Consider the following 27,865-nt stretch of genomic DNA (forward strand, 5'->3'; position numbering starts at 1 on the left):
CACACACACACACACACACTCTCTCTCTCTCTCTCTCTCTCTCTCTCTCTCAAAAATAAATAAACATTTAAAAAAGGGGGGAGGGTTCCTGGGTGGCTCAGCTGGTTGAGCAGCCAACTTTGGCTGAGGTCATGATCTTGTGGTTCATGGGTTTGAGTTCCTCATCAGGCTCTGTGCTGACAGCTCAGAGCCTAGAGCCTGCTTTGGGTTCTGGTCTCCCTTTCTCTCTGCCCCTCTCCTGCTTGTGCTATGTCTCTTTCTCAAAAAATGAATAAACATTAAAAAATTTAAAAAAAACAAAGCTTTGAAGCAAACCTGAGTTTGAATTCCAACTCTATACTCAAATAAATAAATAAATAAATAAATGTCATTGTGGACATTTTCTTGTTCTGTGCTTGAAGTACTGGTATTATCTACTTAATTGCAGTGAAGATAATATTTTGCAACAATCTTGTAAAACCACACAGACGTATATTACGTTATTTGATTAAAACTTAAGTTCTTTTAACTAGGCACATGAGCACTGAACTTAGAATGTAAGCAAATGAGTCAGGGTACTTGGACTTTTTTTTTTTTTTTAAGTTTATTTACTTATTTGGAAAGAGAGAGAGATTGAGAGAGGAAGAGGGGCAGAGAGGGAGACAGAAAATCCCACTAATAGTGCAGAGCCCCATGTGGGACTCAGGCTCACAAACCACGAGATCATGGCCTGATCTGAAGTCAGATGCTTAACTGACTGAGGCAACCAGGCGCTCCAGGGTACTCTGATTATTTAGAAAGCCCACGTAGGCCCCATGTAGCACTGTGGGACTGGGAGTAGGCTGAGGCATACACATATCAGATGGAAAAAGGGGTGACATTGGATGTGTGGGTGATAGGGTTAGGGGAGGGGAAGTCTCACAAAAGGAAGTGCTCAGTGCTGCTGTCTAGATAGAGCATCAAATAAGTAGTAGCTTGGGGTAAATAAAATGCCTTTTGGGGATGCCTGGTGGCTCAGTCAGCTCAGGTCACGATCTCGTGGTTCAAGAGTTTGAGCCCTGCGTTGAGCTCTGGGCTGACAGCTCAGAGCCTGGAGCCTGCTTCAGATTCTGTGTCTCTGTCTCTCTCTCTGCCCCTCCCCTGCTCATGCTCTCTCTCTCTCTCTAAAAAATAAACGTTAAGAAAATTAAATTCTTCCTAGAAAGGCTCTGAGAGCACCTCCGGACTACCAGCTCAGCACCTGCAGTTGCCTAGTTCACAGACACGAGGGTACCTTTTGAGCAGCGCTCCTATATCTGGAAGACTTCCATATTAAGGGTCCTGCCTACCCAAGGCAGGAAACAGAACTCGACTTCTCAACTGGCTTGTAGGTAGGGCACAGACCTAACTCAGGATTGCCAATGAGATGAACTCACAGGAGACTCATTCAGGAGGGAACAAAGAAAGGACACAGGTCAGTCTCTGGCTAGAGTAACAGTAGAGGCAGGCAGCTTTGAGGAACAGGGTCAGTCTCACAGGGATGCGCTGGACAGGAGCAGCAGGGACTTCTTGAGCAGCCCTGTACTGTGGCTGGCCGTGTTCCTGGCTGTGTTTCCTCCCCTCTTGCCTCTCTGGCCCTCCCAAAGATTCTATGAACTTCCTAAGAATCTTTTAATAATTTCTTTTTAACTTCTTCCCCCCTCAAATTAACTAGAGAATTCTGTTATTTGTAAACTGGCATGTTAATAAAAACTCCATTAAAATCAAAGTCACTGAACTCTAATGAGAAAACTGTACCTGTGACCTTCATTTAACAAAGGAGCTAGGAAAAAAAAAAGTAATATGAGAGCAAGGACTCTCAGTGTGGGGAAAAAATACAGATACAAGATAAAGTTCTGTCAGTTCCCTGTGGTCCTTAATTTGAATCGGAAACATCAATATAAATTTCTTGGGTATTTTATTTCTTTAAAAAATTCCTAGCTTTGTCCACCAAACGTCCCAGAAGCAGTGATGAACTAAGTAGTAATAAACATCCCTGGTACCCAGGAGATTGTCTTGAAATACCATTTCTCACTAAAAAAGACACAGGATGTCCTCAAGAAATGGCTGGTTGCATGTCTGGGCAGGGAATAAATGTATAAGAAGAACCTGGAACATCTTACCAGAAAGCAAATCAATGATCAAAGATGATTAGAACTGGACCAAAAGTAAGAGCCAATTAGAAGAGGCTCCCACCTGTCAAAGAGGGGACAATTTCAGCATCACTAAGCATAAAAATGACAAGGAACCAAAACATAGCAAATATGTTTAAAAATCCAAGAATTCATAATAATACAAAAACAAGCAAACACGCTCCAATTGGTTCTTTTGGAAGATGTTAGAGATTTAACTATTTTGAAACTGGTAAAAAAGGGAAAGACTCAGGCCTTTACCCTTCTTTTCCAATACAAACATTACCAGTGGTTGACGATATAGATGGGAAATTTTGCTTTATAGAGATATTTCAGCCAGTAAATAAACAAGGAATGATAAACTGAAAAGTTACTGTTCACATTTCCTGAATTTAGAACCTAAGCATGAAGCTGGAAATAGAAGAGATGGCCAGACAGTGCCTCATATTGAAGAAGACACCACCACATGTGAAGTTACCTTCCCTCCCCTCCACAAAAAATCACACTTAAAGAAAAAGAAGACAATGTTTAGGGTTGCCTGACTGGCTCATTCAATAGAGCATTCGACTCTTGACTCTTGATTTTGAGGTCGTGAGTTCAAGCCCTAAGTTGGGTGTGGAGCCTACCTAACGAAAGAAAAAAAAAAAAATCAAACTCTTATCTGATTAAGCCTCTAGCTACTACAATTCCCAGGATATACAAAGGGCAAGGGAACTCACTAACTAGACAACACTTTGAGACGACAATCAGCAAAATCCCGGGTGTGGGAAGTCTGCAGAACAAATGATATGATTTCTTCAGTAAACAAATTGTAAAGGGAGAAAACAACAAGTGGGAAGCTCTAGATTAAGGGACCTAAAAGACATTTAAAACAAAAGAGACGGGGTGCCTGGTGGCTTAGTAGGTTACGTGACTCTTGATTTCGGCTCAGGTCATGATCTCGAGGTTCATGGGATTGAGCCCTGAGTTGAGCTCTATGCTGACAGTGCGGAGCCTGCTTGGGATTCTCTGTCTCCCTCTCCCTCTGTCCCCGCCCTCCCCCCCCCCCCCACCACTCCTACACATGCGCACTCTCTCTCCCTCTCTCGCTCAAAATAAATAAACTTAAAAAAATAAATAAATAAAAGAGACAAGGAACAGGCCAACGCTAAACTGAAGTGTGTAGTGATTCAGGCCTGGATGATAAAGCCATAGAAAGAAAAATCAGAAAATAGTCACCTCAGATGTTAACATTGTGGCTGCTCCTAGTGGGGGGTTGGGGCACAGGGGTTATTTCTGGGACAGGCACACAGAGGGCCCGGGGGCGGGCTGGTGTTGACAGGTTCCGGTTCCTCTCACGGGTGGCGATGACTAGGGTGTTGCTGTAGAATAATCCAGTAAACTGTGTACTTGTTTTATGCTGTTTGAGTGCTAACAGAAAACCAGAAACATTTACTTACATTTTCACTTATTCATTTAGGTTTTAAATATTTTAACAAACACTTTTTGTGACGTGAAGAAATCAACAGACACTGCTCCTTGCCTTCAGGAGTTTGTGTTCTGAGAGGGCAGTGATGTAGCGCCCGGGATCCTGCACTGTAATCACAGCAGATCGGATCAGAGAGGAGCGAAGCGGAAGAAGGCAGGGCTTCAGGAGGTGGTTGGGGTGCGGTCCAGGGAGGAGATGAGAAATGATGGTGGCTTGGAAGAAGGACACAGCACTGGAAAAGAGGAATAGATTTCAAATATACTTTGGAGGTAGAACTGTCCAAGACCTTGAGAACAGGGGGCAAACCCAGCTGGAGTGGACTGTACCAGACGGGATTTGTTTGTTCCTTGTTGTTTGTGAGTAGGATAAGGGAAAAGAAGTCAGTGAAGTCTTTTGAACTGTTTTGACCAAGTGGATGATGAAGCCACTTGCTAAGATGGCTGGATCCATAGTAACCTGAGATGGGACTCATGGTATTCAAGCCTGGTGGAGGTGCCTGGCTCAGTCAGTAGAACATGTGACTCCTGATCTCAGGGTCATGAGTTCAAGCCCCATGCTGGGCCTAGAGCTCACCTACAAAAATAAAATAAAACCTGCTGTCCCGCTAGGAAAGAAGGGTTCCTAGAGCATCACTGCTGGTCTTATGGAGCTAAGAAATGCCTTGCACACAGAGGCACTCAGTGCTATTCTCTGAATACAATACACCTGAAGTGCATTTAATGTAATTCCAGTAACGTGGGCCAAGACCCTTCTCTACGATCAATCACTGTGTCAGGTCAACTTCCTGAGTGCTGAATGTGACAGAGGAGCAAATTAACTATACATCATTACATTAAACCCATTTGGTTTCCTTCTCATAAAATTAGGATATATAAGCTACTTTTATTTCTACACTATAAATGGAGAAACACAAGAGCAGAAGCCTGAGCAGGGGATGATATACTGATATTCTCATCAGCTTCATGGGCTGTCCTCACTTGTTTCTTGCAACATTTTTTTTCTTTTTTTAAAGTTTATTTATTTGTTTTGAGAGGGAGAGAGTGAGTGAGCAGGGGAGGGGAGAGACAGAGAGAGGGAAAGAGAGAATCCCAAGCAGACTTCATGCTGTCTGTGCAGAGCCTGACATGGGGCTCAGTCTCATGAACCATGAGATCAAGAGTCAGATGCTTAACCAGCTGAGCCACCCAGGCGCCCCTCTTGCAACAACATTAAACAGCTCTTATGTGGATCAGTACAATCAAATGCCCTGTAACGTAAGCTCTGATTGAGGAGCGTACCAATTTCTGGGAGCACTGAGGAAGAGAGATTAATATGCCTGGAGAAAGTTCCACTGAGTGATATTTTAGCTTAATTTGGATTTCTGCAGGACAAGGGGAAAAGGTGGGGCAGGGTGAAGTAATCAGGCAGGGAGAAGGCTGAATCACCTTGGGGCTACCAAACAACTCATATTTATACCTTGCATTTTTACCTTGACAGGGAAGTGGTAGAGCAGCAGCAGCACAAAAGCAAAAGTGGGGCTACGTGCCAGCACCATAAACCCCTTTGTTCGAGAAGGTGTGGATACATTCACAGATGTATCCATCTGTATCCGTAAGTCGTTCACTCTGCTCCACCCCTTCATTCCAATCCTCCCCCACACCCCACACCTCTTGTCAGACTTCTCCCGGCAGAAGTGAGACGAGCCTGCTGGCCTGGCACAATCTGCTTCAGCTGGGTTTGCCACCCATCCCCCTGTTCTCGCCATCTTGGACAGTGACAGAGCTCTGGGATTTTAAACCGGGGCTGGGTCTACCCAAAGTGGCCCCCCTCTCTCCCATGTTATCATCAGCTGAAGCCTGTTTTTTGGCCTGTAGTCAGGTCCATACTTGTACAAGCTCTGCATGGCTCTGGCCCCAAGGGCATTGGGCTAATTGGGGAGGCCTTTGGAGGGGGTCCCAGTGACACAGCCCTGCCTTCCCCAGCAGACAGAGTCCTGGGGTCAGGGTGAGAAAGGCTTATCCTCAGATGGCTGACAGCTTTGGAGTGGGGGTCTTTGGAGCAAGCAGGGGACGATGGAGGCTGCATGAGTCGGTCTTTGCCACAAAGAAATGACACGGGCCTCACACTGAAGTGTGGGTTTGAGTCTGGGTTTACCCCTTAAGAGTGTGAGAACCTGGCTACATCCTTTAGGCTACATGCCCATGGCTTTCTTCAGTTACAATTTAGGAATAAAAGTACTTATCTCACATAATACAATTTTTATGAGGATTAAACCAAATCGGTTTAATGTAAATGGGCCTGACACAGTGATCGTAGAGAAGGGTCTCCGTCTGAATCCTTTCCTCTTAATCTGGAATCACAGTAAATGCCCTGCATACGTATTGCGTCCAATAGCACTAAGTGCCTTCTGTGTGCAAGGCATTTATTAGCTCTGTGGGATAAGAGATGATGCTCTAGGAACCTAGAAGACGATAGGAGACACTCCTTTTTCAGCAGAACAGCATGTTTTAGTGCCACGAGCCCTATCTCGTTGTTGTTACCTTGGATCTGGCTTACTTTCAATCACCCACACTAACTGAAGGGTATCATGTCATTGGTAATGGTAGTGCCTACAATGTACTGTCAGTGACTTTGTCCTGCTGTGCAGAAAATTATTTTTGATAGCTTCTCTTTAGCTTTGGAATGCTTTCTATAGGCAACGGCAGACTTATTTTCCTTTATTAAATTGACACGAATTATTTTGCTAGTGTTCTATGCTCTGAGGACTCAAAGTTGAGTGAGGCACTGGCAGAAAGGCAAAAAAAAAAAAAAAGGTGACAAATCCCATGATAAAGGTACAAGCAGATCTAGTTCTGGTTTAGAGGGAAAGAAGATCTCATGGAGGAGGTAATATATCAGGATGGGCTAGGTTTGCCGCAATGTTGAATGACCGTGAACTCTCAGTGGCTTCACATCCCGGAAGCTGACTTCTCACTCACGCTCCATAGCCAGTGCTCATCGCATCTGCAAGAGTCTCCGCCCACTGCAGCCCCTTAGGATCGCAGGGTGATGGAGGTTTTGTCTGTACAAGTACCTCACTGGGGAAGAGGGCTGGGGAGTGCGTATTCCTTCCTTAGGCCCCTACCTGGAAGTGGTGTTTATTGTTTAACATTTCCTTGTCCACAGCTAGCCACATGACCACACCTAACTTCGGAGTGGAAGGAGTGCAATCCTCGCCTGTGCCCAGAAGGCAGAACGCTAAAAGCCCTCAGTGAATAACGACAACACACTCATGACTACCGTGGGAGACTGTCCCAATGTGCAGAGACGAGTGTGAAGGAGAAGGGCTTGTCAGTGCACACGGGCCTTTAGGAAAGGTGCACATGTCGGAAAGTCTGGTTTCAGGGACAGGGTCCAAACAGGAATGCTGGGAAGCAAGCTTGCAAAGGAAGACAGGTCACACTGTGAAAGCCATGCTAAGGAGGCTGGAGTTGATCCAGGAGACACTGAACGTTCTACAGAAGCTGTGGCTTCGGAAGAGTAACTTGAGGGGCTCCTGGGTGGCTCAGTCAGTTAAGCGTCCAACTCTAGATTTTGGCTCAGGTCATGATCTCACGGTTCATGGGTTCAAGTGCTGCACTGGGCTCTGTGCTGGCAATGTGGAGCCTGCTTGGGACTCTCTCTTTCTCTCTCTCTCTCTGCCTCTCCCCAGCTCTCTCTCTCTCTCTCTTAAAATAAATAAATTAAACTTAAAAAAGGAAGAGTAACTTACAGGAGGGATCAGAGGATGGCAAACTGGAGACAGGAGATCCATTTGCTCTTATGTAAATCCAGGAAAAGGGTGATAAAGGTTTGCTTTCAAGGGGTCTTCTAAAGGGGGAGGAAAGAAAAGAGCTATACATATAAGCAACTTGAGAGAAAGACTTGACCGGATTTGGAACTAATTAGATACAAGGTATAAGAGGGTGGACAGTGAAAGATAAGTCCAAGATTTTGAGCCTAGGAGACCACTGTTACAGCTAGAGAAAGAGTGGAAGATGGTCAAGTCTGGAAAGGAAGTTTAGGGCTTGTTGTTTGCAAAGTGGGAATTTTTATTTTACTTTTGTTTCCCAGCACCTATAACAGTACTTAGCATATAATATGTGCTCAATAATATTTGTTGATTATGTAATACCAGTAGAGCACAAATGGAGAAGTTCCCAAGCAATTATTACTGTTTAAAGTCTTTTTTTTTAAGTTTATTCATTTATTATTCCAGAGAGAGAGAGAGAGAGAGAGAGAGAGAGAGAACAAGCAGGGGAGGGGCAAAGAGAGGGGGCGGGGGAGACACAGAATGCAAAGCAGGCTCCAGGCTCTGGGCTATCAGCACAGAGGCGGATGTAGGGCTCTGAACTCACTGTGAGATCATGACCTGAGCTGAAGTCAGATGCTTAACGGACTGAGGTGCCCAGGCGCCCACTCCCCCACCCCCCGCCCAGCAATTATTAATGCAGAATTGGGACTCCTTCGTGATGTCAGTAAGAGGAAGGCAGATTTACCTATTTGAAGCCATAAGATGAGATGAGTCGTCAAGAAAGTGTAGAGAAAAAAGGGGGAGGCTGAAGAGATTACTTTGGGAACCTTGACATTTAGAGGCCAGAAAGTAGGACCAGAGTCCAGGGAAGGTGAACATTTGAGGATGGAATCAATCAGTACTGGCTGCTGCAAACAGGTGCAGGATGCTGGGGACAGGTAAGATGGCGTTTGGTGGAGCAGCTAGACTCTTTGGTCACCCACCCAGGGAAAGGTGGACACGAACGACAGCAAGGGCCACCTAGCAGTGGGGGACAGGTAGCAACAAGCCACGGGGCAGGAGGGCAGTGGCTGGAGGGGAGGCTGGGTCAAGGGGCGGTTCCGGTGTTTGTCTGGTTTGGAAGGGTTATAATTGAGACCTGGTCATTTAGCAAGGTGGAGAGGGATTGAAGACGCAAGAGGGAGGGAAAGAAACCATGGGTGGCATCCAGGAGGCGGATGGAAGGGTCATCCCCCAGCGCAAAGGGCCACCTCTAGGAGAGGGAGAGAGTGGGGTGGACTCACTTTTATTGCTGTTAGGTACTCACCGAGGGCCCAGTAAGCGCGGGGCACAGTTAATGCTCATGGCCACCACCGCGCAGGTCTCCGGGTCTTACTTGTCCCTCACCTCCCCGCCCGTGGCCTTGTGTTTCCCTTCGCCCCGAGGGGAGGAGGCAGGCCCCGAGGGGAGGAGGCAGAGCGGGGCTCTGCGCGGGGCGGGAACCGGCGAGGGGGCGGCGGGGCCTGGGAAAGGTGCGCCGGCGAGGCGGACGGACGGCGGGGCGGGCCCCGGGGAGGCCACACCCTGAAACTACCTGCCTGGGACAGGAAGAGTGAGGGCGAGAGCGACCGCCGGCGGCCAGCACGCGGGGTTGCTACCGGAACTCGGCACTCCCCGCGCCCCCCGTGTCCCCCGCGCTCCTAGCGCCCCGGTGCGCCCCTGTGCGCCCCGCGCCCTTCGCGCCCCTAGCGCCCCGACGGCGATGGGAGCCAGCCGCCCGCGGGGACCACGCCTCTGAGACCCGCGACCGACCGCTGGTACCATGAAGAGCAATCGGGCACGCAAGGGCGGAGGGGGTTCCAAGGACCTCGGCGCAGGACTCAAGTACAGCTCGCGGCCTCAGGTTGGCGAGGGGCGCGGCGGGCTTTGCGGGCATCGTCGGGGCCCGGGAAGCCACCAGTGTGGCCGGGAGCGGGGCGACGGGAGCGGGCGCCGAGGGCCCGGGCGCTTTGTCTTGGCAAAGGGAACCGCTCCATTGCCCATTTGTGGCCAGGGCGCTGGCCGGCCCGACAGGTGGAATTTCCTGTTTGGCGGGTGCCTGGCGGACCTTTGGTACCAGCCCTGCCGCGCGCCAGCCGGCCCAGGTGGAGGCGGCAACCCTCGGGTCCTTGGAGACTCCGAGTCTCTCCTCCAGCCTTCCTGCCCACTCGGTCCTTTCCCTGACCCGAGAAAAGGGCTACATCTCGGTCCCTCCATTAACTCTGCACTCTTAGTGCACATCTGGAAAGGACCATGGGCAGAGGCCCGGAGTGTGGTGATTTGGGCTGAGTAAGGATGGTTTCCAGGGGGCCTTGGGGTCATAGCCATCCTTGGTCGCTGCGGGAGTTCGTTGTTTTCCTTCCTGGTCAGAGGGCATTTTGCGACCTTTGCAGAGGGCTACTGGGAGACCAGAGCTCTGAGTGCCATAGAGCCTGGTGTTCAGGACCCCAGGGTTGGACTTGTCTGGCCTTCTCTAAGAGGGTATGAAGCCCTTTGGGAAGGTGATTTTGTGAGAAGGGATGTAAGAACATGTGTCTTGAGCCTTTTGGAAGATGCCCAAGCAGGAAGCTCTTGTTTGGCAGACAAAATCGCCAGAGACCTTAAACCTTGATGTAAGAGTTGGGGATGGGTTGGTGCTTTATTGATGGACACACCTAGTGGCAGCGCCCAGGCAGGACTAGCAACCAGACCTCTGCCTTTGTCCAGCTGGGACCCTGGGTTTCCCTGAAATGCCAGAGAAGCCCAGGTCATGGCTGGCGCTGGGTGGGTGCTGGGGGGGGGGGGGTGCGTTTTGTGAGGGAGCTTTCTCTGCAGGTGAGGGGTGGCTCTGCATGGCCCGCACTCTTTCTACTCTCCTGGTCCTGTAACATCTGCTGCCCCAGGTTGCGCCATTGCTTCACATAGGCCAGATTTTGTAGCTCTCTGAAAATCAGTTCCTTTTCTCTAAGCAGCATCTTGACTTACGACCAGATTCTGGGGCTGCTGTGGCTAGCTGGACCACAGAAAGCAGCTGGGCTTGGACACTCTTGTTTTCTCCATTTTTCACTTCCTACGTGGAAGGAAGCATGGATAGGGCAGCCAGCCTGGAGCCCTGGGCCTGTGTTCCTGCGGAGGCTCCCTGCTCGAGGCGGGTTCCCCAGATGTATGCCTTCTGTTTTCCTTTCTGTAACTGCCATGTTTACGAATCCTTGATAATTACGAATTGTTGATAATTGCCCGTTGGGGCTCTAGACTCCTGCCTCCTCAGCAGAGGGCCTGCTGTTTGGTATTTGTTATTTCAGGGCTGGCTTATTTTTTTTTCCCCCCCTCAACTTCCCTTTGTGGGATTCCGCAGTCTTCCTCTGTGCTGCCTCTCTGCCCACACCCCCTCCCCTACCGGGGGCTGGGCCTGGGGCCCATCCCCACATTCCTGTCAGCCCGGCTTTCTCTTGTCCCATGCAAGCCCTTCCTCATTTTCTCATCTTCTGTGAAGCTCACACATTCTCTATTCCATTGGGTTCTTCCTTCCACCTCTGATTCTGTGACTTTTCTTCCTGCGGGTCACCCTCTCTGTCTTTTCTCCCGCTGAGCTCCATTGAACCACCTCTGTACCTAGTCCCGGGCTGGGCACTAGGAGGGATGGAAGGTTCTCAAAGACAAAATAAGATATGATTGTTTCCCTAAGGAAATTACAGTCTTGAAAGCCATGCTAAGAGAGTTGTGCAAAAGTCAGATGTGGTGCAGTGTGCCCTGAAGAAAGTAGCTTGCTGTGCCCAAAGCTCATTTCTGTTTCTCCAGGAAGTCATTGAATATTCCTTCCCATTCCATGCCTTAGCAGAAAGCTCACTCTCTGGATCACCCTGCAGTGTTTGCAGTCAGGGTCTGCAGACTCTGCCTTGACCTGTTCCCTGACCAGGAGGTGCAGCTTCTGCCCCAGGGTTTGCCTGGCTGGGTCATGCTGAGCCCCACCTGGGGACTATTGTTTCCGAGTTCCATATTCTGGCATTCCCATTCCTGCACGGATGGAGAAGGGTTGGTCTTAAAATTCTTGTATGTGACTGCATCCTTCCCAAGACTGATGACTCTGGCCCCTGCCCTACCCAACCCTGTTCCCAGTAAGTAGGAAGTGGCCACCTCAGTGTTCCCTACTGTCTCCAGGGTCCTGATGTGCACATGGTGTTTGGGGATTGTGTGAGCCCTCCCTCCATGAGAGCAGGTGTACAGATGCCAATTATTATGGCCACCAGTGAGAACTGGGAAGCCCACCTCACTGAGTGTCTGGGCCCTTGTTGTGAGTGTCTGGGCCCTTGAGTGTCTGGGCCCTATTTGATGGAACTATAAAAGTGCTTTGAGCTCCATTGGTTCCTTCTCAAGTCAAGATTGCCCTGGGTAGGAGTCAGTATCCCCCAGGCATATGGAGACCAGGATTGGGAAATCAGGTGTGGGGGCTATTCAGAGTCATCTCTTTGGTAACTGGTCAAACATTCACTCATCCATGTAACAAATATTTATTACATACTTACCTACTGAGCATGTGCCAGGTACTGGACAATGACACTTGAGAGAGATCCTAGTCCTATAGCCCCTGCCTTCAAGGAATACCCAGTATAGTGTGGAATATGGCGGGGGGGGGGGGGGGGGTTAAGTTCTGTGTGTATGATAAGTACTAGATTCCAGAGAAACCCAGGATGGGCACCTAGGAAACAGCTAATCCGGGCTTGAAGGGTCAGGGTAGGGGAATTGGGACCTGAGGCCATCTGTGAGTTCTGGAGTGTCCACCATGGAGCTAAGACCTGGTGTCTCTGCTTTTCTGGTGGGTGATCTCAGATGTTACCTAATCTGAGCCTCAGTTTCTGTGGCTATAAAATGGGGATGACATATGTGTTACAGGTTTGTTGCAAGAATTAACAGGGATACTTTACATGAAAGCCCTTTGTAAGTTGCAGCCTGGTGTACAGATCACACAGTTTTGATTTCTTTCTTTTTTTTATTTAGTATTTTATTTTATTTTATTTTTTAAATTTACATCCACGTTAGCACATAGTGCAACAATGATTTAAGGAGTAGATTCCTTAATGCCCCTTACCCATTTAGCCCATCCCCCTCCCACAACCCCTCCAGCCACCCTCAGTTTGTTCTCCATATTTATGAGTCTCTTATGTTTTGTTCCCCCTCCCTATTTTTATATTATTTTTGCTTCCCTTCCCTTGTGTTCATCTGTTCTCTGTCTAAAGTGCTCATATGAGTGAAGTCATATGATATTTGTCTTTCTCTGACTAATTTCACTTAGCATAATACCCTCCAGTTCCATCCACATATCTTCTTTTTTTTTTTTATTTTTTTTTCAATGTTTTTTTTTATTTTTATTTTTGGAACAGAGAGAGACAGAGCATGAACGGGGGAGGGGCAGAGAGAGAGGGAGACACAGAATCGGAAACAGGGTCCAGGCTCTGAGCCATCAGCCCAGAGCCTGACGCGGGGCTCGAACTCATGGACCTCGAGATCGTGACCTGGCTGAAGTCAGACGCTTAGCTGACTGCGCCACCCAGGCGCCCCTAAATCTTCTTTATCCATTCATCCATCAATGGACATTTGGGCTCTTTCCATACTTGGGCTATTGTTGGTAGTACTGCTATAAACATGGGGGTGCATGTGTCCCTTCAAAACAGCACACCTGTATCCCTTGGATAAATGCCTAGTAGTGCAATTGCTGGGTTGTAGGGTAGTTCTATTTTTAGTTTTTTGAGGACCCTCCATACTGTTTTCCAGAGTGGCTGCAGCAGCTTGCATTCCCACCAACAATGCAAAAGAGATCTCTTTCTCTGCATCCTCACCAACATCTGTTGTTGCCTGAGTTGTTAATGTTAGCCATTCTGACAGGTGTGAGGTGGTATCTCATTGTGATTTTCATTTGTATTTCCCTGATGATGAGTGATGTGGAGCATTTTCTCATGTGTTGGTTGGCCATCTGGATGTCTTCTTTGGAGAAGTGTCTATTCATGTCTTTTGCCCATTTCTTCACTGGATTATTTGTTTTTTGGGTGTTGAGTTTGATAAGTTCTTTGTAGATTTTGGATACTAACCCTTTATTTGATATGTGTTTGCAAATATCTTCTCCCTGGATTTCTGAGTTGGAAACAGCCTGGAGACAACAAGAAGGTGAAGTAGTATTGGTAGGAGGAGTGTGCAGAGGCTGAGTACTAAGGTTGTCAGCAGGGCACTGGCCTCCCAGAAGTGCTGGCCTGTCCCGCTGAACACAGGGAATCTCTTTGGGAGGAGCTGGGAAATGAGACCACCCTTTATGCAGCTTCTATGAGAAAGATCCTTTTACGGAAAAGAAATGTGTGCCTACGACCTATGACTGACTCCTCATCCCTGTCTTCCTCCCTCCCATACAGAACGAAACTTTAAAAAATACTTCTTCTAGGTTCTCTTGAGCAGGTACTGGGGCTGTCTGGGATGCCCATGTGCCATGACAGTGTGTGCAGTGGGTGAGGGCACAGCAGGGGAGGTGGGCAGTTCTTTAGGTGGGGACTCACCTCCCAGGCAACCTGCCTATCCCAGGGTGCTTCCTGGCACCTCAGTCCTGGGAAGACCTGGACCTTCATGGCCTCACTTAGGGGATGGGAAAACTGAGGCAGAGAAGACAATCCTAGCTCGGTAGCTGCCTGTGTCTGAAGCCTAAGTTGTGTAAACCTGTGAGGACCCTCTGCGGGTGGATCTGCCCAGAGCCGGCTTGTTGGTGGTGACGATGCCATGTCAACACAGACTCCCTGACCTGGGCCTGTCACGCTCTACCCTGGGGGGTGTGGCTGCCTGCCCTGTGGCTGGTGGCTGGTGGCCACTGTGATGCTGGAGTTCCCCTGGTGTCACTTCCTTCTTGGGCTTCTGGTTCTGACCAGATGGTTGGCTCATGTCTCTCCTAAGAGAGAGAGTCTGTTCTTAGAAGAAGACAGTGTGACAGAGCCACTGGGCCCAGGGCCCAAAGATGTTGCTTCTGACATTGTGCATATGCTACTGGAGTGTTGAGATCATTGCTAGCATTTGTTGATCATATACCGTGTATTATACCTCTCAGTGTTATTATTACCCTTTTATAGGTGAGGAAAATGAAGCACAGAGAGGCTAAGCAACTTGCCCAAGGTCACAGAGTGAAACAGTAGTGGGACTGGAATTTGAAGCCAGGTAGTCTGGCTCTGCTCTATTCTCTTTGGGCCTCCAGAGTGTAGGACGGCTGTCAGTCCAGTGTGCTCAAGGTGGGATGGATTACTAAGGGTGAGAAGGAGTTTGGTTTGGATAAGAAACTGGGTTTTGCTTGTTAGGATGTTTCTGAGGTGCTGGGGACTTACCAAAATTATAACGGCTGATTAGTAGACAGGAATGGGAACTTCTGGGCTTCTCCAAGAACTTTCACTCTGGCTGGCAGTGGTGAGAAGGTACTTGGGGTTTGTTCAGAAACGTATTTGGGGTTTGTTCAGAGTTCATGGATAGTAATTGCCTCTTTTTCTTTGTAAGAAGTTTTCTAGACACAGGTGTCTACTAAGATTGCTGTCTTGGAATCTCATATTTTCTGAGTTTGCTTATTCTGTCCAGGCTTGGCAACAAAATCTTTAGAATTCTTGTGATAGGTGGCAAACTGGTCAAAATCTTGAATCCCTGGTGTCTCTGAGATAGTGAGGATCGTGAAAAGGTAAAGAATATGATCACAACTGTTTATACCCTCACTAAATATGTGTATTTCAATTCAGTATCTTTCTCTATCCACACAGCAACTCTGTGAATAAAACCGCCCAGTTTAAAGCTGAGAATACTGAGGCTCAAAAGGTATGCATAATGACCCAAAGCCAATTAGAGATAGAACAAGGGTTCAAACCTAGATCTACGTGACTTCAAAGCCTACATCTTAACCGCCAAGCCATTATACAGTTGTATTCCAAAGATGACGGTCATTGATGCATATCCCCAGCAAAGTACTGGAACACATCATTAACCAGAGTGGTGAGCACCAGGCGCCGACACAGATCCACGGAAACCTCTCACACCAAACTCGTCTGGTTTCCCCTTTTGATGAGGTTACTCATCTGGTAGACCAGGAGACTGGCTGGAGATGTGATTTCAACAAGGCTTTGAACAAAATGTAGCTTTATTTATTATACACATGATTAAAAATCATAAAGGCAATTTTAAAATGAAAAAAGGAAAGATTCACCTACCTAAGCCCACAAATAGGGTTGTTTACATTCTTCACGCTTTTTTCTACGCCTTACCTTACGCATATGTTTTATCTAGTTCCTTGTGCACACACAGTTTGTGTCCTGGGGAATTGCTGTATCAGCCTTTTATCTGCTTGGCGTGGCGGAGGCCTGGGGGCTGGTGGGCAGTGGGGTCCCAGTAGGTTGGTTGACTGTGCCTAAGAGGGTCCATGCATGGATCCATGTCACTGTGCAGGGGCCTGGGGTCTCTTCCTAACTCCCTCCTCGGTTCTGTGCCATTTCTTGTTTACTAACAACTCTGTTGAGGTCTTGGAGCATTTGCTTATCAGTTTTGTAAATGACACTCTTCTGGGAGGGGAAGGCCGATACCTTGAATGACTTAATTCTGAGTCAGAAGGAGCTGGACAGCCAACGTGATGGGGTGGCAGGAACAGAATTATGTTGATCTGTGTTAGGAGTTAAGTGCTGTGCTTAGTGACCACCCTAACAGTGGAAACAAAAACCACCTCCCTCCTGCAGTTGAGACGTGAGGAGAGTGAGAAGGAAGAAGCAGGGCACCAAAATAAATCCAATATTTTGAGTCAGTGGCAAGCTCAGTAAAACCCAGGCATGTTCTGTGGTTCCCTAAAATGTACAGTAAATTCCTCCTTCATATTTTTGTTTGGTTATACCTTTTAAAATTATTATTTAAAAAGCTAATATATGCATATTTCAAGAATTAAAAAATGAGGGAAAGTACCCTAGAGAGGCATTTTAATAATTTGGTATTGCCTATGCATCTTTCTAAAAAAAAAAAAGTTGCTTTTTTTCTAAATACAAAAGTTGCTTTTTTTTCTAAGTTGCTCTTCTAAATACAAGGAAGGTGTTTTTTTTTGTTTGTTTGTTTTAAATCAAGCAATAGCAAAATATGCAAAGTAGAGAGTGAAATTCCTCTGAAATTCTTTCCTCTGGGTTTTATAACTCCTCTGAATAGTTTGGCTTATATTCTCTCACAGTCTTTAATGCATAGACTAATATTTATGTGGATGTTAATATATGTGACATGTATTTTCCCCAGAATAGAATCATAATGTAATTCCAATTCTGTAGCTAAAGCCATGGTTGTAATCAGTTAATGCATCAAAATTTATTAACCCATGCTGGGATTGTGGAACAAGACAGCCCCATTTCTCCATCCTTAAGGAGCAGTTGGTTGACCTTGAGACAAGGCTGGGACTGGGGGGTGCACAGGGTGCTGGCGAACCCTTGGGACTGAGTTTAGTCACCTGACTAAAACCCACGGGGAGAACCCCTCCTTGGGAATCTCTCAGGGAGACACCTGAGTTGAGTTTAGAGGGATGGAAAGTACATATGAACTTTTTTACTTTTTTTTTTTCATTTAACATTGCATATTAGAGTTTTTTCATGATACTTCCTACTCTTTGAAAACCCGTTTTTGATTGCTGCATAAGCTTTCATCAAGTGGATGTATCATCATGTGTTTATTATTATTTGTATGTGCAAATTGAATGCATTAACGGAAATAGAGCTGTCAGGATAAGGTATGTCATTGACGAATAGCCCCTGTGGAGACCACACTGGTCTGCATTTGGAGTATGGTGTTGAATTCTGGGCACCGTGTCTTAATGGGGATATTGCTGTGAGGTTGAATGAGATAGCCAGAGGTTTAGAAAACACATTGTTTGAATAATTGAGTGGAACACGTTTCCCCAGGTTAGGAGCAGATTCCAAGAGCACCATTGCTGATTGCCGATTTGGATTATTTCTAGTATTTTCGAGTATTTGGGGAGCTGCCCCCAGCTGGAGAAATTAGGCCGGCTCTATTGCAATGCTAACGTGTAGGGATTATTGTGATGCTGAGGTTGGCACTAAAGGAAAGTGCTATTCTGCCCCTGAAAGGATGGCCCTGCGAAGATGGGAGGCAGGATGACATCTACAATTTGGCTCAGCTCTAGGAATGTGATTCCAAGGACACTGTCTCCCAAGTTTTCACCTCTTTCCTGTTCTTCTGCTTATGCCACTGGGATTCTGGTTCCTGAATGTGGACTTGGGCCTCCAAGTGCCTTACCATCAGGCTGTGCTTTCCCATTTGCTCATCCAGGCCTTTCATCCACACTGACCCTTAGGTTTATGGCTCTGTTACCATGCCTGAGCAGAGGCTTTGGGATCTAGTCAGCTCCAGGAAGCAGGTGGACTTGGGCTTTTCCACTCACTCCTGCGGGTCCTCGCAAGGTGAATGGAGAAGCAGTCAAACAGACTCTTGTGCCTGCGTGCCGTGGAATACTACTCAGCAGTAATAAGCACACGCTCTCGGTGCATGCAGTGACTCAAATGATTCTCCAGGGAATCTTAATGAGTGAAAGAAGCCAGCAGTCTTAAAAGATTATGTCCTGGATGATTCATTTATATAACATTTTTGCAAGGACAATTTTAGAATGGGGATAGATCAGTTGGGGAGGGGGCAGGGAGGAGGTGGGCACGGTTACAAAAGGGCAGAGGGAGGGATCTTTGTGTGGGAAACAGAACCGGCCATTATGTTGACTGTGCAGGTGGATATAGGTCCCTACGCTGGTGATCAGTTATGTGGAACGTAATACGCACATGAACGAGTACAAGTGAAATGAGAAACCTAGGTCAGTTGTGGTATTATACCGGAGTTTCACAAGATGTTACCGTTGGGGGACACCGAGCAAAGCGTACGTACAAGGGATCTCTCCACGTTACTTCTTACAACTGCACGTGAACATAGTTATTTCCATAAAAAAATGCGGTCAATGAAAAAGCACCAGCCTGTGAAATCAGCCTGTGAAATCGGCTTTTTCCTCTTGTTTAGTTTCGGGTGTAATCTCTGCTTGTGCTGCTGCTGGCAGATGTGTCTGCTCCCTGAATCCCGTGACAGTGGTGGGGGCCAGAAAAGGATCTCAGGAGAATAAGGATGGGGCCCAGGCAGATTCGGGAGGATCAAAGAGCCAGGGGAGGAGTGGGGGCTGCTGTTGGTGTTCTCTCCCACGGTGTGATCTGGAAGCAGAGATGGAATTCTCAGGTTGGAATCACAAAGGTGTTGAGTCCTGGGGGGGAACATGTACTTGAAAACCAGGAGAGGAAGAGCCTGGGAGAGTCCAAACTTAGGTGGGGCTGCCTGTAGCAGGTGGCCAGGCCAGGGCTGACACTAGAGTGCTTGGTGAGGGAGGGGTGAGGAGGTGCGGGGGTGCTGTCAGCAAAATCCTGGGATGTGGACTGAGCGCATTCTCTCCCCTTCCAGGGGTGGATGGAGGTACCTTGGGATACAAATCTGGAAACTTTCCTGAGCCCTGGCACCTGGGAGATTAGCCCAGCTTGCCCTGGGTAGGCTACCCAAGTGTGGCTATGGAAAGAGAAGTCCCTCAATCAGCCAACCCACCAATCAAGTGCTACCTCTGGGCAGCGTCATAGAGGGGGCTGGGGAGAGAAGCAGTATGAAGAAGAAACTGGGCTACCCTGACTCCCTAAGACTGCCTGTTCTGCTTAGCGTGGCAGTGGGGTATCATTGATGCCAAGTGGGTGGTGCAGGTCATAAGGAGGTGCTGTGGATTAAGGTGGTTTATGAAAGTTTCCTGGAGGGGCATAGCCTTGAGCTGCATTTTCAAGGGCAGGTGAATTTGGTAGGTGGTAAAGGAGAGCTGAGCCATTCTGAGTGGGCAGGATACGAGCAGCTTCCTGGCTCCTTACAGATTTGGAGGCTTCCTGGCTGGGGGCAAGGTCAAAGTGGGGGGAGTCAGCACCCCTAGACCAGCATTGTAGGGGTAGGAATCCATATGCAATGTTGGTCAAGCCTTCTTGCCTCTCAGGCCCTAGACACACGTTGTGTCACAGGTAGAGTTTTGTAGAGTGTTCTTTAAGGCAGTTACTCTCTGAACTTCGGTGTGCACATCTGTACCTCTGTGGGAGAAGGGGTGATCGCTGACCCCCTGAGAAGCAGCAGAGGGTCCTGAGAACACTGGCTTTGGAGTCTGGAATTGTGCCTGCCACTTTATAGCTGTCTAGGTTTTTGGGTGACCCTCCTTTATGCATTTCCTCATCTGGAAATGAAACTTAGTTGTAGGCATTAGAGATAACCTATATTAAAAATGCACAAAGATGCACAAAAATCATGAATATGTTTGTGGTGGCCTCCCTTGTCCCTCCCTGAGCTGTGAGGCACGGAGGCGATGGGGGTGAGAGCCCTGGGAACTGTCAGGTCATCCCCAGAGCCTCTGCAGGCTTTGGCCCCTTTCTGACAGCCGCCCAGGGAGACCCTGTGGTTTGGAAACCTGTCACAGTCCTTGAGGACAGTGTTTCAAGGAGTAGTCTGGACACCCCCTGGGTCCTGAGGCTACTTCAGCCAGTCCATTTATTGTTTTATTATTTTGAGGCTCTGCAAAAAATTGCATTTGAAATGGATTTTAACATTTAAAAAAATGTTTTGGAAACGACCAGAAACATGGAATACAGATGAGGCCTAGAATGTAAGTAGATGGCAGACTCCATGGCTTTGGTAGGTGAGTTGCCTCTGGGCTGTGAGCAGGTGCAGAGGTCCCTGGGAGGGGTTTCTTCTGTCCCCCTGGTCAAGAGCAGTAGGCCTTCCTAGTGCTGTTAGAGGAGAGTGCCAAGAGGGCAGAGCACCTGGGTTACCTTTGAGGCTGCACGGTAGACTTGTACTGTCCAGGGTTTTTTGATTCATTTTAATGTTTGAACTTGAACTCAGCTGTTCCACCATCCCAGAGGGAGGAATGGGCCTTGGTCGCTTTAGGCAGGTGAATGGATTGTGGGTGGAGAAATGAAAATCGTAGGTAGGCCTCTGTCATTAGCAGGAATCAGCTAATTATGTTTTACGACACCTCTACTTAGAAGGCTGTAAGGGGTTATTAACCCACTTTCTAGAGGGGAAAACTGAGGCACAGTGAGAAATATTTGCTCCAGTGGTTCAGGGTTCTCAGGCCTGATCACCAACCTAGGTGATACCCACCCCATGCCCTGAGAAAGGAAAGAAGGGATTTTTATCTGGTGGTCCTGCCCCCAGTCTGTTTTCTGGGCCCTCACGGGATCTTGTAGCAGATGTGTGTGCTCCCAGGCCCACAGCCGTTGGGGCAGGGCCCAGGCATTGCAGGGAGTCGGGAAGGGGACACAGCGTGAAACCTGCAGTAGCCAGATACTGGCTGTTACAGACGTACTGAGTTTCTGTGCTGACAGAGCGCCCACGGTGGCTGAGTCAGCCCCCTGGGGACTTTCCTTTCTGCTCTGACCAGGTGTGCCAAGTTGCGATTTACTTCCTCCAGTACAAATTGTTGGCTGTGGGTCAGCTTTCTGCTCCCCTAGATGGCTTGGGGGTCACAGATCCACAGGTAGCTCCGGACCCACTTTAGGGCTCCGAAGCCTCACCCATTTCCCAGCAGCTGCTTCTGGTGGGGCAGCTGAAGACAGGGACAGAGTCAAAGGGCAAGGGTGAGAGGGTTGGGCACCAAAAAGGAAGAAGGGTTTAGGGAGTCCACCGCTAGCTGACTAGGCCTCGGCTGGGAGTGTGTGTCCCCGAGGAGCTCTGGTGGCAGTCTCGGGGACTTTGGGGCGATGCTTATACCCTAATCGTGGGAGGGTCCCAGGGCAAGAAGCAAAGTGCAGCCCCATATGGCAGGTTCCTTGCATCCATGTGGTTGCTTAAAATAGGGCGGGTGGAACTCGAACCTAGCTGGTTCCTCTCACAGCAATGGGAAGTGGGTGAGCCAGGCAGGTGGCCTCTGGGAAATGGTAGGTGGTGGTTCTCCAACCGTCAGGTTCCTAAGAATAACCTGAGGGTCTTGTTAAACTTCCAGATCTCAGGGGCCTGCCCCTGATGTACTCTATCAGAATCTCCAGGGGGAGAGGCTTGGGAATCTAGATGCTGAGCAAGCCCTGTGTTTGTTTTATTTTATTCTTTTATAATTTTTCGTGACCTGACAAGTCTGGGAAATATTGGGGTGGTATGATCATGGGAACTGTAACTCCTTGTGGGTTTCTTGAGACTCCCGCTTCTGCAAGATCAATTGCCCCACGTTGGTGAGTGGGTGGAGGATTCCAATGTGGGCTTTCTTTCCCTTCTCATTGTCCCTTTAGTCATCTTGTGATGAACAAATCAGGTGTCCTCTCTGTGCTGGCCACTGTGAAGTCCTTGCCCCCGGAGCCTGTACATGGGCTGGCTGCTCTCTGTCCACAGCTGCTGAGTTTGGAGAGAGCCCATCTAAGTAGAGACCCTTCTCCTGTGTCACCTCTGGCATCTCAATTCTGTGCACATCTGTGCTCAGCATCACCCAGGATGACAAGTACAGTTCTAGTGTTTGGAAGTCATTCCTTGCTCTGTCATCTGAAGTGGCTTTGAGCCATGCTGTATTCCTGGGGACCCTGGCCAGGATCTAACTCCAACTGGTATCAGGGGGTGGCCTTGAGAGTTATGCTGGCTTTGTCTTTGTCCTTGCAAAGGAGGGCATGTATGAGGGCTACAGCATCCCTCCTCACCTTGGAAAACCATTGCAGATGGCCAGACTGTCTTTTCTTGCTTGAATCATCTAAGGGGTGTGTTTTGGTTCTCATGACTGTGGTGGCAGTGATGACATCACGGAATTGGGGTCCGTCTCAGCTGATGGTGAGTATACTGAGCCACCAAAGCTATAAGTGAAGGGCACCCTGCCACAAGTCAACGACAAAGCTGACAGTGGCACATGAAGCCAACCACCATTGTCCTTATCTCAGGTTTAAGCAAAACACCTGTGTCTCCAGCCACTGATGTCACCTCTGCCCCTTGATCTTGATCTTCAACAGCAGAAGCAGATTACCACTTGTTGTGTGATGTCATCCCAGGACTCTGAGTGACTTCTTCAGTGTTCAGTTTCATCCCCTGCCTTCTCATCAGGTCACACCCCACCGTGGCCAAATGAGGAACAATTAAAAAAAAAATGTCTGGCATGAAGATTAACTTTTTCCTCATCTGCTCTGATTGAAATCTTGTGTAGATGTTTGGATAGTCAGTATTATTTTTGTTGTTTATAAATGTAAACATTTACCAGTTGCTTTTCTCTAGTGAAGACCACGTTCTGAGCTACCAATGACAAATTCTGGCTTTGGATTTGCTGGTCCTTGGAGCCCATGGAAGGGTGGCCCTGGAGAGTTGGAGCTGGTGACAGGGGACCCAGGAGAAGTTGCCTTCCAAATGGAAGGATTTTTTTGGTTGACTTGGACACCAAGTTTTGTCTGCTTAGCATTTCACTTCCAGTTCTGGTGAATTTTTTACTTGATGGTAGTCAGGTGACTGCAAAAATCTTTCCTATATCATCAGATACCTTCTAGAAGTCATTGTTTTTGGACAGTCAGTGGCCTTGGGGAGGATATGTATCATTTGGATTTGTGTGCTTAAAACAACAGAAAGTAGATATTCTCCAGGGCTTATACATCTCCCCTCATGGATTTCTGGACTGTACTCTCTATCTCCCTCCAGGAAGTGGATGGGAATGGTGATAATCTGATCTTGTCCCTGTAGCCTATCACCTGGGTTCTCCCCCTTCAGCCCTCCAGGGTTTTCATTGTGTGTGTCTGTGTGCTCCAAGCCCTTTATGTGCATCTGTCCTTGGGGAAACCATTCCTTGCTCCCTTGTCTGAGCTGGCCTTGAGCCATGCTGTGTTTCTGGGGACTCTGGTCGTGGTCTAACTTGAGCTGGCTGGTGGGAATTGGCTTCAAGAGTTATGTGGCCTCTATCTCTGTTCGTGATAATCAAGCACCTGGCTTCACAGCCCTGAGTTTTTATGTGCACCTGCTCATGTGTTTACTTTTATGAAAGAGAGAAAGGAGAGGCAGAAGCAGGCCCTGGCATATTTTGTCTTCCATTGGCTTTATGGTCCTGCAGAGAGATGGTTATGTGTAGAGAGATGGTTATGTAAGCAGTTAGGACCTGGGTGGGGGTGGAGGGAGCTCCCTGCCACCTTCTCCTGTGGAGGCTGATGGACCATATGCTTGCCTGAAACCCCAGGTAGGCTTGGAAGGGTGTGGCTCTCGTCTCAGCTTTGCTGCTTTATTGACTTCACTGCCTTTGTGACTTTGGACAGGTCACTCCCTCTCTGTCAGCCTCAGTTTCCTTATCAGTAAAGTGACTGGGTTAGGCAAGTATGATCTCTAATATGCCTAAAAATGGAGTTGAGGGTAGGGTTATTAAAGGAAGCAGTCTAGTTACTGATTAGACAACATTTCTGGGCTGAAGGGAGCCCCAGAATTCACGTGCAGGGATAACCCAAACCCTGCCATTGAGCCAGTCCTCATGCTGACAGCCTTGCTCCATAGTAAGCCTGGGGGTGGCCCCTGGAGTCCGCTGTCCATGCTGTCAGCTACTTTCCCCTTCCCAAGGAACTTGCTTTCTATTTCCCTTAATACCTGCTTCCTGAGTTCCTGGAGCTGATCACATTGGGACGCAGAAAACCAGGATCTAATCTGGGTCTGCCACCAAGTAGCTATGTGACCTTGCAGTCATCATCTCTCCTTGCCTTATCTATAGAGCGGGAGCGATGGCACAAGCCATGAATGATTCCAAAATAGTTGTGAGATTACTCTGGAATTTAAAAATAAACTTTTTTTTTTTTTTTTTGAAAGAGAGAGAGAGCAAGCAGGGGAGAAGAGTGAAGGGAGAAAGACAGAGAGATAGAGAGACAGAACATCCCAAGCAGGTTCCATGCTTAGCAAGGAGCCTGACTTGGGGCTCAGGCCTATAACCCTGGGATCATGACCTGAGCCAAAATTGAGAGTTGGGCGCTCAACCAACTGAGCCACTCTGTGCCCTGAAAATAAACGAAATAAGCTATTATCTTGTTACATTTCATCTAACACATGTAAACGTACACATACTCTATTCTGAGAATATAGCCAAAACTTTACTGTTTTTTTTTTAAACATGATTATTAAACAGCCAAGGACCATTGGACATTTAATCTACATCTTGAAAGAGAAAGGCAAAGACAAAGTTCTGAATGTAAAAAAATCTAGTTTCCTAAGAAAAAGCAAGAAGGTAGTGAATTCATAAAATGAGAAAAGGTGGCTGTAAAAAGCAACCATCATGAGGCTCCTGAGTGGCTCAGTTGGCTGAATGTCTGACTCTTGATTTTGGCTCTGGTCATGATCCCAGGACTGTGGGATTGAGCACTGCATGGGGTTCTTTGCTGGGTGTGATGCCTGCTGGGGATTCTTTCTCTCTCTTTCTCTTTCTCTCTCTGCCCCTCTCCCCTGCTTGCACTCTCTCTCTAAAAAAAAAAAAAAAAGTAACCATCAAAGAATAAAACATCACTCTTGGAAATGAAATACTGTATATGATTTTTGAAATAAAAGATTCACTGCCTTTGTAATAAGGCTTGAGATCCAGTGACATTGGCCCTCCGGTTTTGTTCTTTTTATTCAGAATCTTTTGCATTTCAACATGAATTTCAGAAACAATTCATCAGTTTCTCCAAAAAGCCTGCTGAGATTTTGATCAAGATCATGCTGAATCTCTAGACAAATCTGAGGAGAATAGACAGGTATATTGAGTCTTCCAATCCATGAACATGGGATATTACTTGATTTATTTAAGTCTTTTAAAATTTTTCTCAGCAGTGTTTTGTATTTTTTACCGTACAGGTCTTGTATATCTCTTGTCAGATTTGCCCCCTAAGTATTTCATATTGTTGATGTTATTGTAAATGCTATTTAAAATTTTTTTTAGGGGCGCCTGGGTGGCGCAGTCGGTTAAGCGTCCGACTTCAGCCCGGTCACGATCTCGCGGTCCGTGAGTTCGAGCCCCGGGTCAGGCTCTGGGCTGATGGCTCAGAGCCTGGAGCCTGTTTCCGATTCTGTGTCTCCCTCTCTCTCTGCCCCTCCCCCGTTCATGCTCTGTCTCTCTCTGTCTCAAAAATAAATAAAACATTGAAAAAAAAAATTAAAAAAAAAAAAAAAACCAAATAAAATTTTTTTTAAATTTCCAATTGGTCATTGATAATACATAGAAATATAATTGATTTTTGTGTATTAACCTTGTATCCTGCAACCTGGCTAAACTCAGTATTTCAATAGCTTTTTTGACTTACAAAGCTACAGTAATGAAGACAGTATGATATTTGCATAAAGATGGACAAAGAGACCAATGAAACAGAGTGGAGTCTGGAAAAAGACCCACAGATATATGGATAAATGATTGAAAAAAAATTTTTTTTAAGTAAACTCCATCCCCAGCATGGGGCCTGAACTCACGACGCTGAGATTAAGAGTTGTATGTTCCACCAAATGAGCCAGCCAGGCACCTCTTGGACAACTGATTTTGATAAAGGTGAAAAGGCAATTCAGTAGAAAAAGGATGGTCTGTGCAACAAATATGGTCCCAATAGCGGAACAATTGGATATCCATATAAAAAAAAGAAAAAGAAAGGAAAAGAAAAAGAGAACTTTCATCTATACCTTGCATCATATAAAAGAATTTTTAAAAGTGTTTATTTATTTATTTTTAAATTTTTTTTACCATCTATTCATTTTTGAGAGACAGACAGAGTGCGAGTGGGGGAGAGGCAGAGACAGAGAGGGAGACACAGAATCTGAAGCAGGCTCCAGGCTCCAAGCTGTCAGCACAGAGCCCGATGTGGGCCTCGAACTCACAAATTGTGAGATCATGACCTGAGCTGAAGTCAGTTGCCCAACCACTGAGCCACCCAGGTGCCCCAGTGTTTATTTATTTTGAGAGAGAGAGAGAGAGAAAGGAGCAGAGAAACAGGGAGACAGAATCCTAAACAGTCTCTGCAGTGTCAACCTGAACAGGGCTTGAACTCACAAACCATGAGGTTATGACATGAGATGAAATCAAGAGTTGGATGCTTGGGGCGCCTGGGTGGTGCAGTTGGTTAAGCGTCCGACTTCAGCCAGGTCAGGATCTCGCGGTCCGGGAGTTCGAGCCCCGCGTCAGGCTCTGGGCTGATGGCTCAGAGCCTGGAGCCTGTTTCCGATTCTGTGTCTCCCTCTCTCTCTGCCCCTTCCCCGTTCATGCTCTGTCTCTCTCTGTCCCAAAAATAAATAAAAAACGTTGAAAAAAAATTAAAAAAAAAAAAAAAAAGAGTTGGATGCTTAACTGACTGAGCCACCCAGGTGCCACCATATAAATTAAAAAAAAAAAAAAATTAACTCAAAATGGATCATAGGCCCAAATAAAACCTAAAACTGTAAAACTATTGGAAGAAAACATACGAGAAAATCTTTGTTGTTTTGGATCAGGCAAAGATTTCTTCAATACAACACCAAAATCACAGTCCATAAAAGAAAAGCTTGACAAATTGAACTTCACCAAAATGAAAAACTTCTGTTCTTCAAAAGACCCTGTTAAGAGAGTGAAAATACAAGCCACGAATTAGGAGAAAATCTTTGCAAATTCTGTATTTGTTAAAAGACTTGTATCTAGAATATATAGAAAGAACTCTCAAAACTCAGTAATATGAAGATAAGCAAACCAATTTAAAAAACTAGGGAAAAAATTTGAAAAGACACTTCACCAAAGAAGATAAACAAATGGCAGTTAAGCACATGAAAAGATGTTAGACATCATTAGTCATTAGGGAAAAGCAACTTAAGACCATATGAGACCCCACTATACATCTGTTAGAATGGCTAAAATAAAAAAGATTGACCATACCAAATGTTGGATAGGATGTGGACAATGGAAATCCTCATACACTGTTGATGGGAATGTAAAATGATACAGTCCCTTTGGAAAACAGTTTGGCAGCTTCTCAAAAAGTTAAAAATACACCTGTCATACAAACTTGCTGTTCCACTCATAGGTATCTATCCAAGGGAAGTGAAAGCATATGCCAATATAAGGATTTGTACAGGAATGTTTATAGCAGCTTTATTTGTAACAGTCTCAAATTGGAAATAACCCAAATGTTCATCAACAGGTGAGTAAGTAAGCAAATTGTTGTGTATCCATATAATGGAATACTACTCAAAAATAGAAAGGAATGCACTATTAACATTAAAAACTTGGTGTGCCTGGGTGGCTCAGTTGGTTATGTGTCCGACTTTTGCTCAGGTCATAATCTCACCGTTTGTGAGTTTGAGCCCCATGTCGGGCTCTGTGATTACAGCTCAGAGCCTGGATCCTGCTTCGGATTCTGTGTCTCCCTCTCTCTCTCTGCCCCTCCCCTGTTCACTCTGTCTCTCTTTCTCTCTCAAAAATAAATAAAACATTTTAAAAATTAAAAAAAAATACATTAAAAACTTAATATCATGGATGAGTCTCAAAATATTGTGCTGAGTAAAAGAAGC

General features: G+C 46.8%; 1 protein-coding gene across 1 annotated transcript in view; it reads left to right on the forward strand.

Moving 5' to 3' along the window:
• Positions 1-8,901: 8,901 nt before the first annotated feature.
• ST14 (ST14 transmembrane serine protease matriptase) overlaps positions 8,902-27,865 on the forward strand; it is a 42,822-nt gene continuing 23,858 nt past the window's right edge. Inside the window, exon 1 of the mRNA XM_047879326.1 lies at positions 8,902-9,230. Coding sequence (XP_047735282.1) covers positions 9,150-9,230 — 81 coding nt within the window. The 5' untranslated portion in view covers positions 8,902-9,149. The remainder of the gene's footprint in view (positions 9,231-27,865) is intronic.

The sequence above is a fragment of the Prionailurus viverrinus genome, chromosome D1 (assembly GCF_022837055.1).
Source record: "Prionailurus viverrinus isolate Anna chromosome D1, UM_Priviv_1.0, whole genome shotgun sequence".
Taxonomy (NCBI): Eukaryota; Metazoa; Chordata; class Mammalia; order Carnivora; family Felidae; genus Prionailurus; species Prionailurus viverrinus.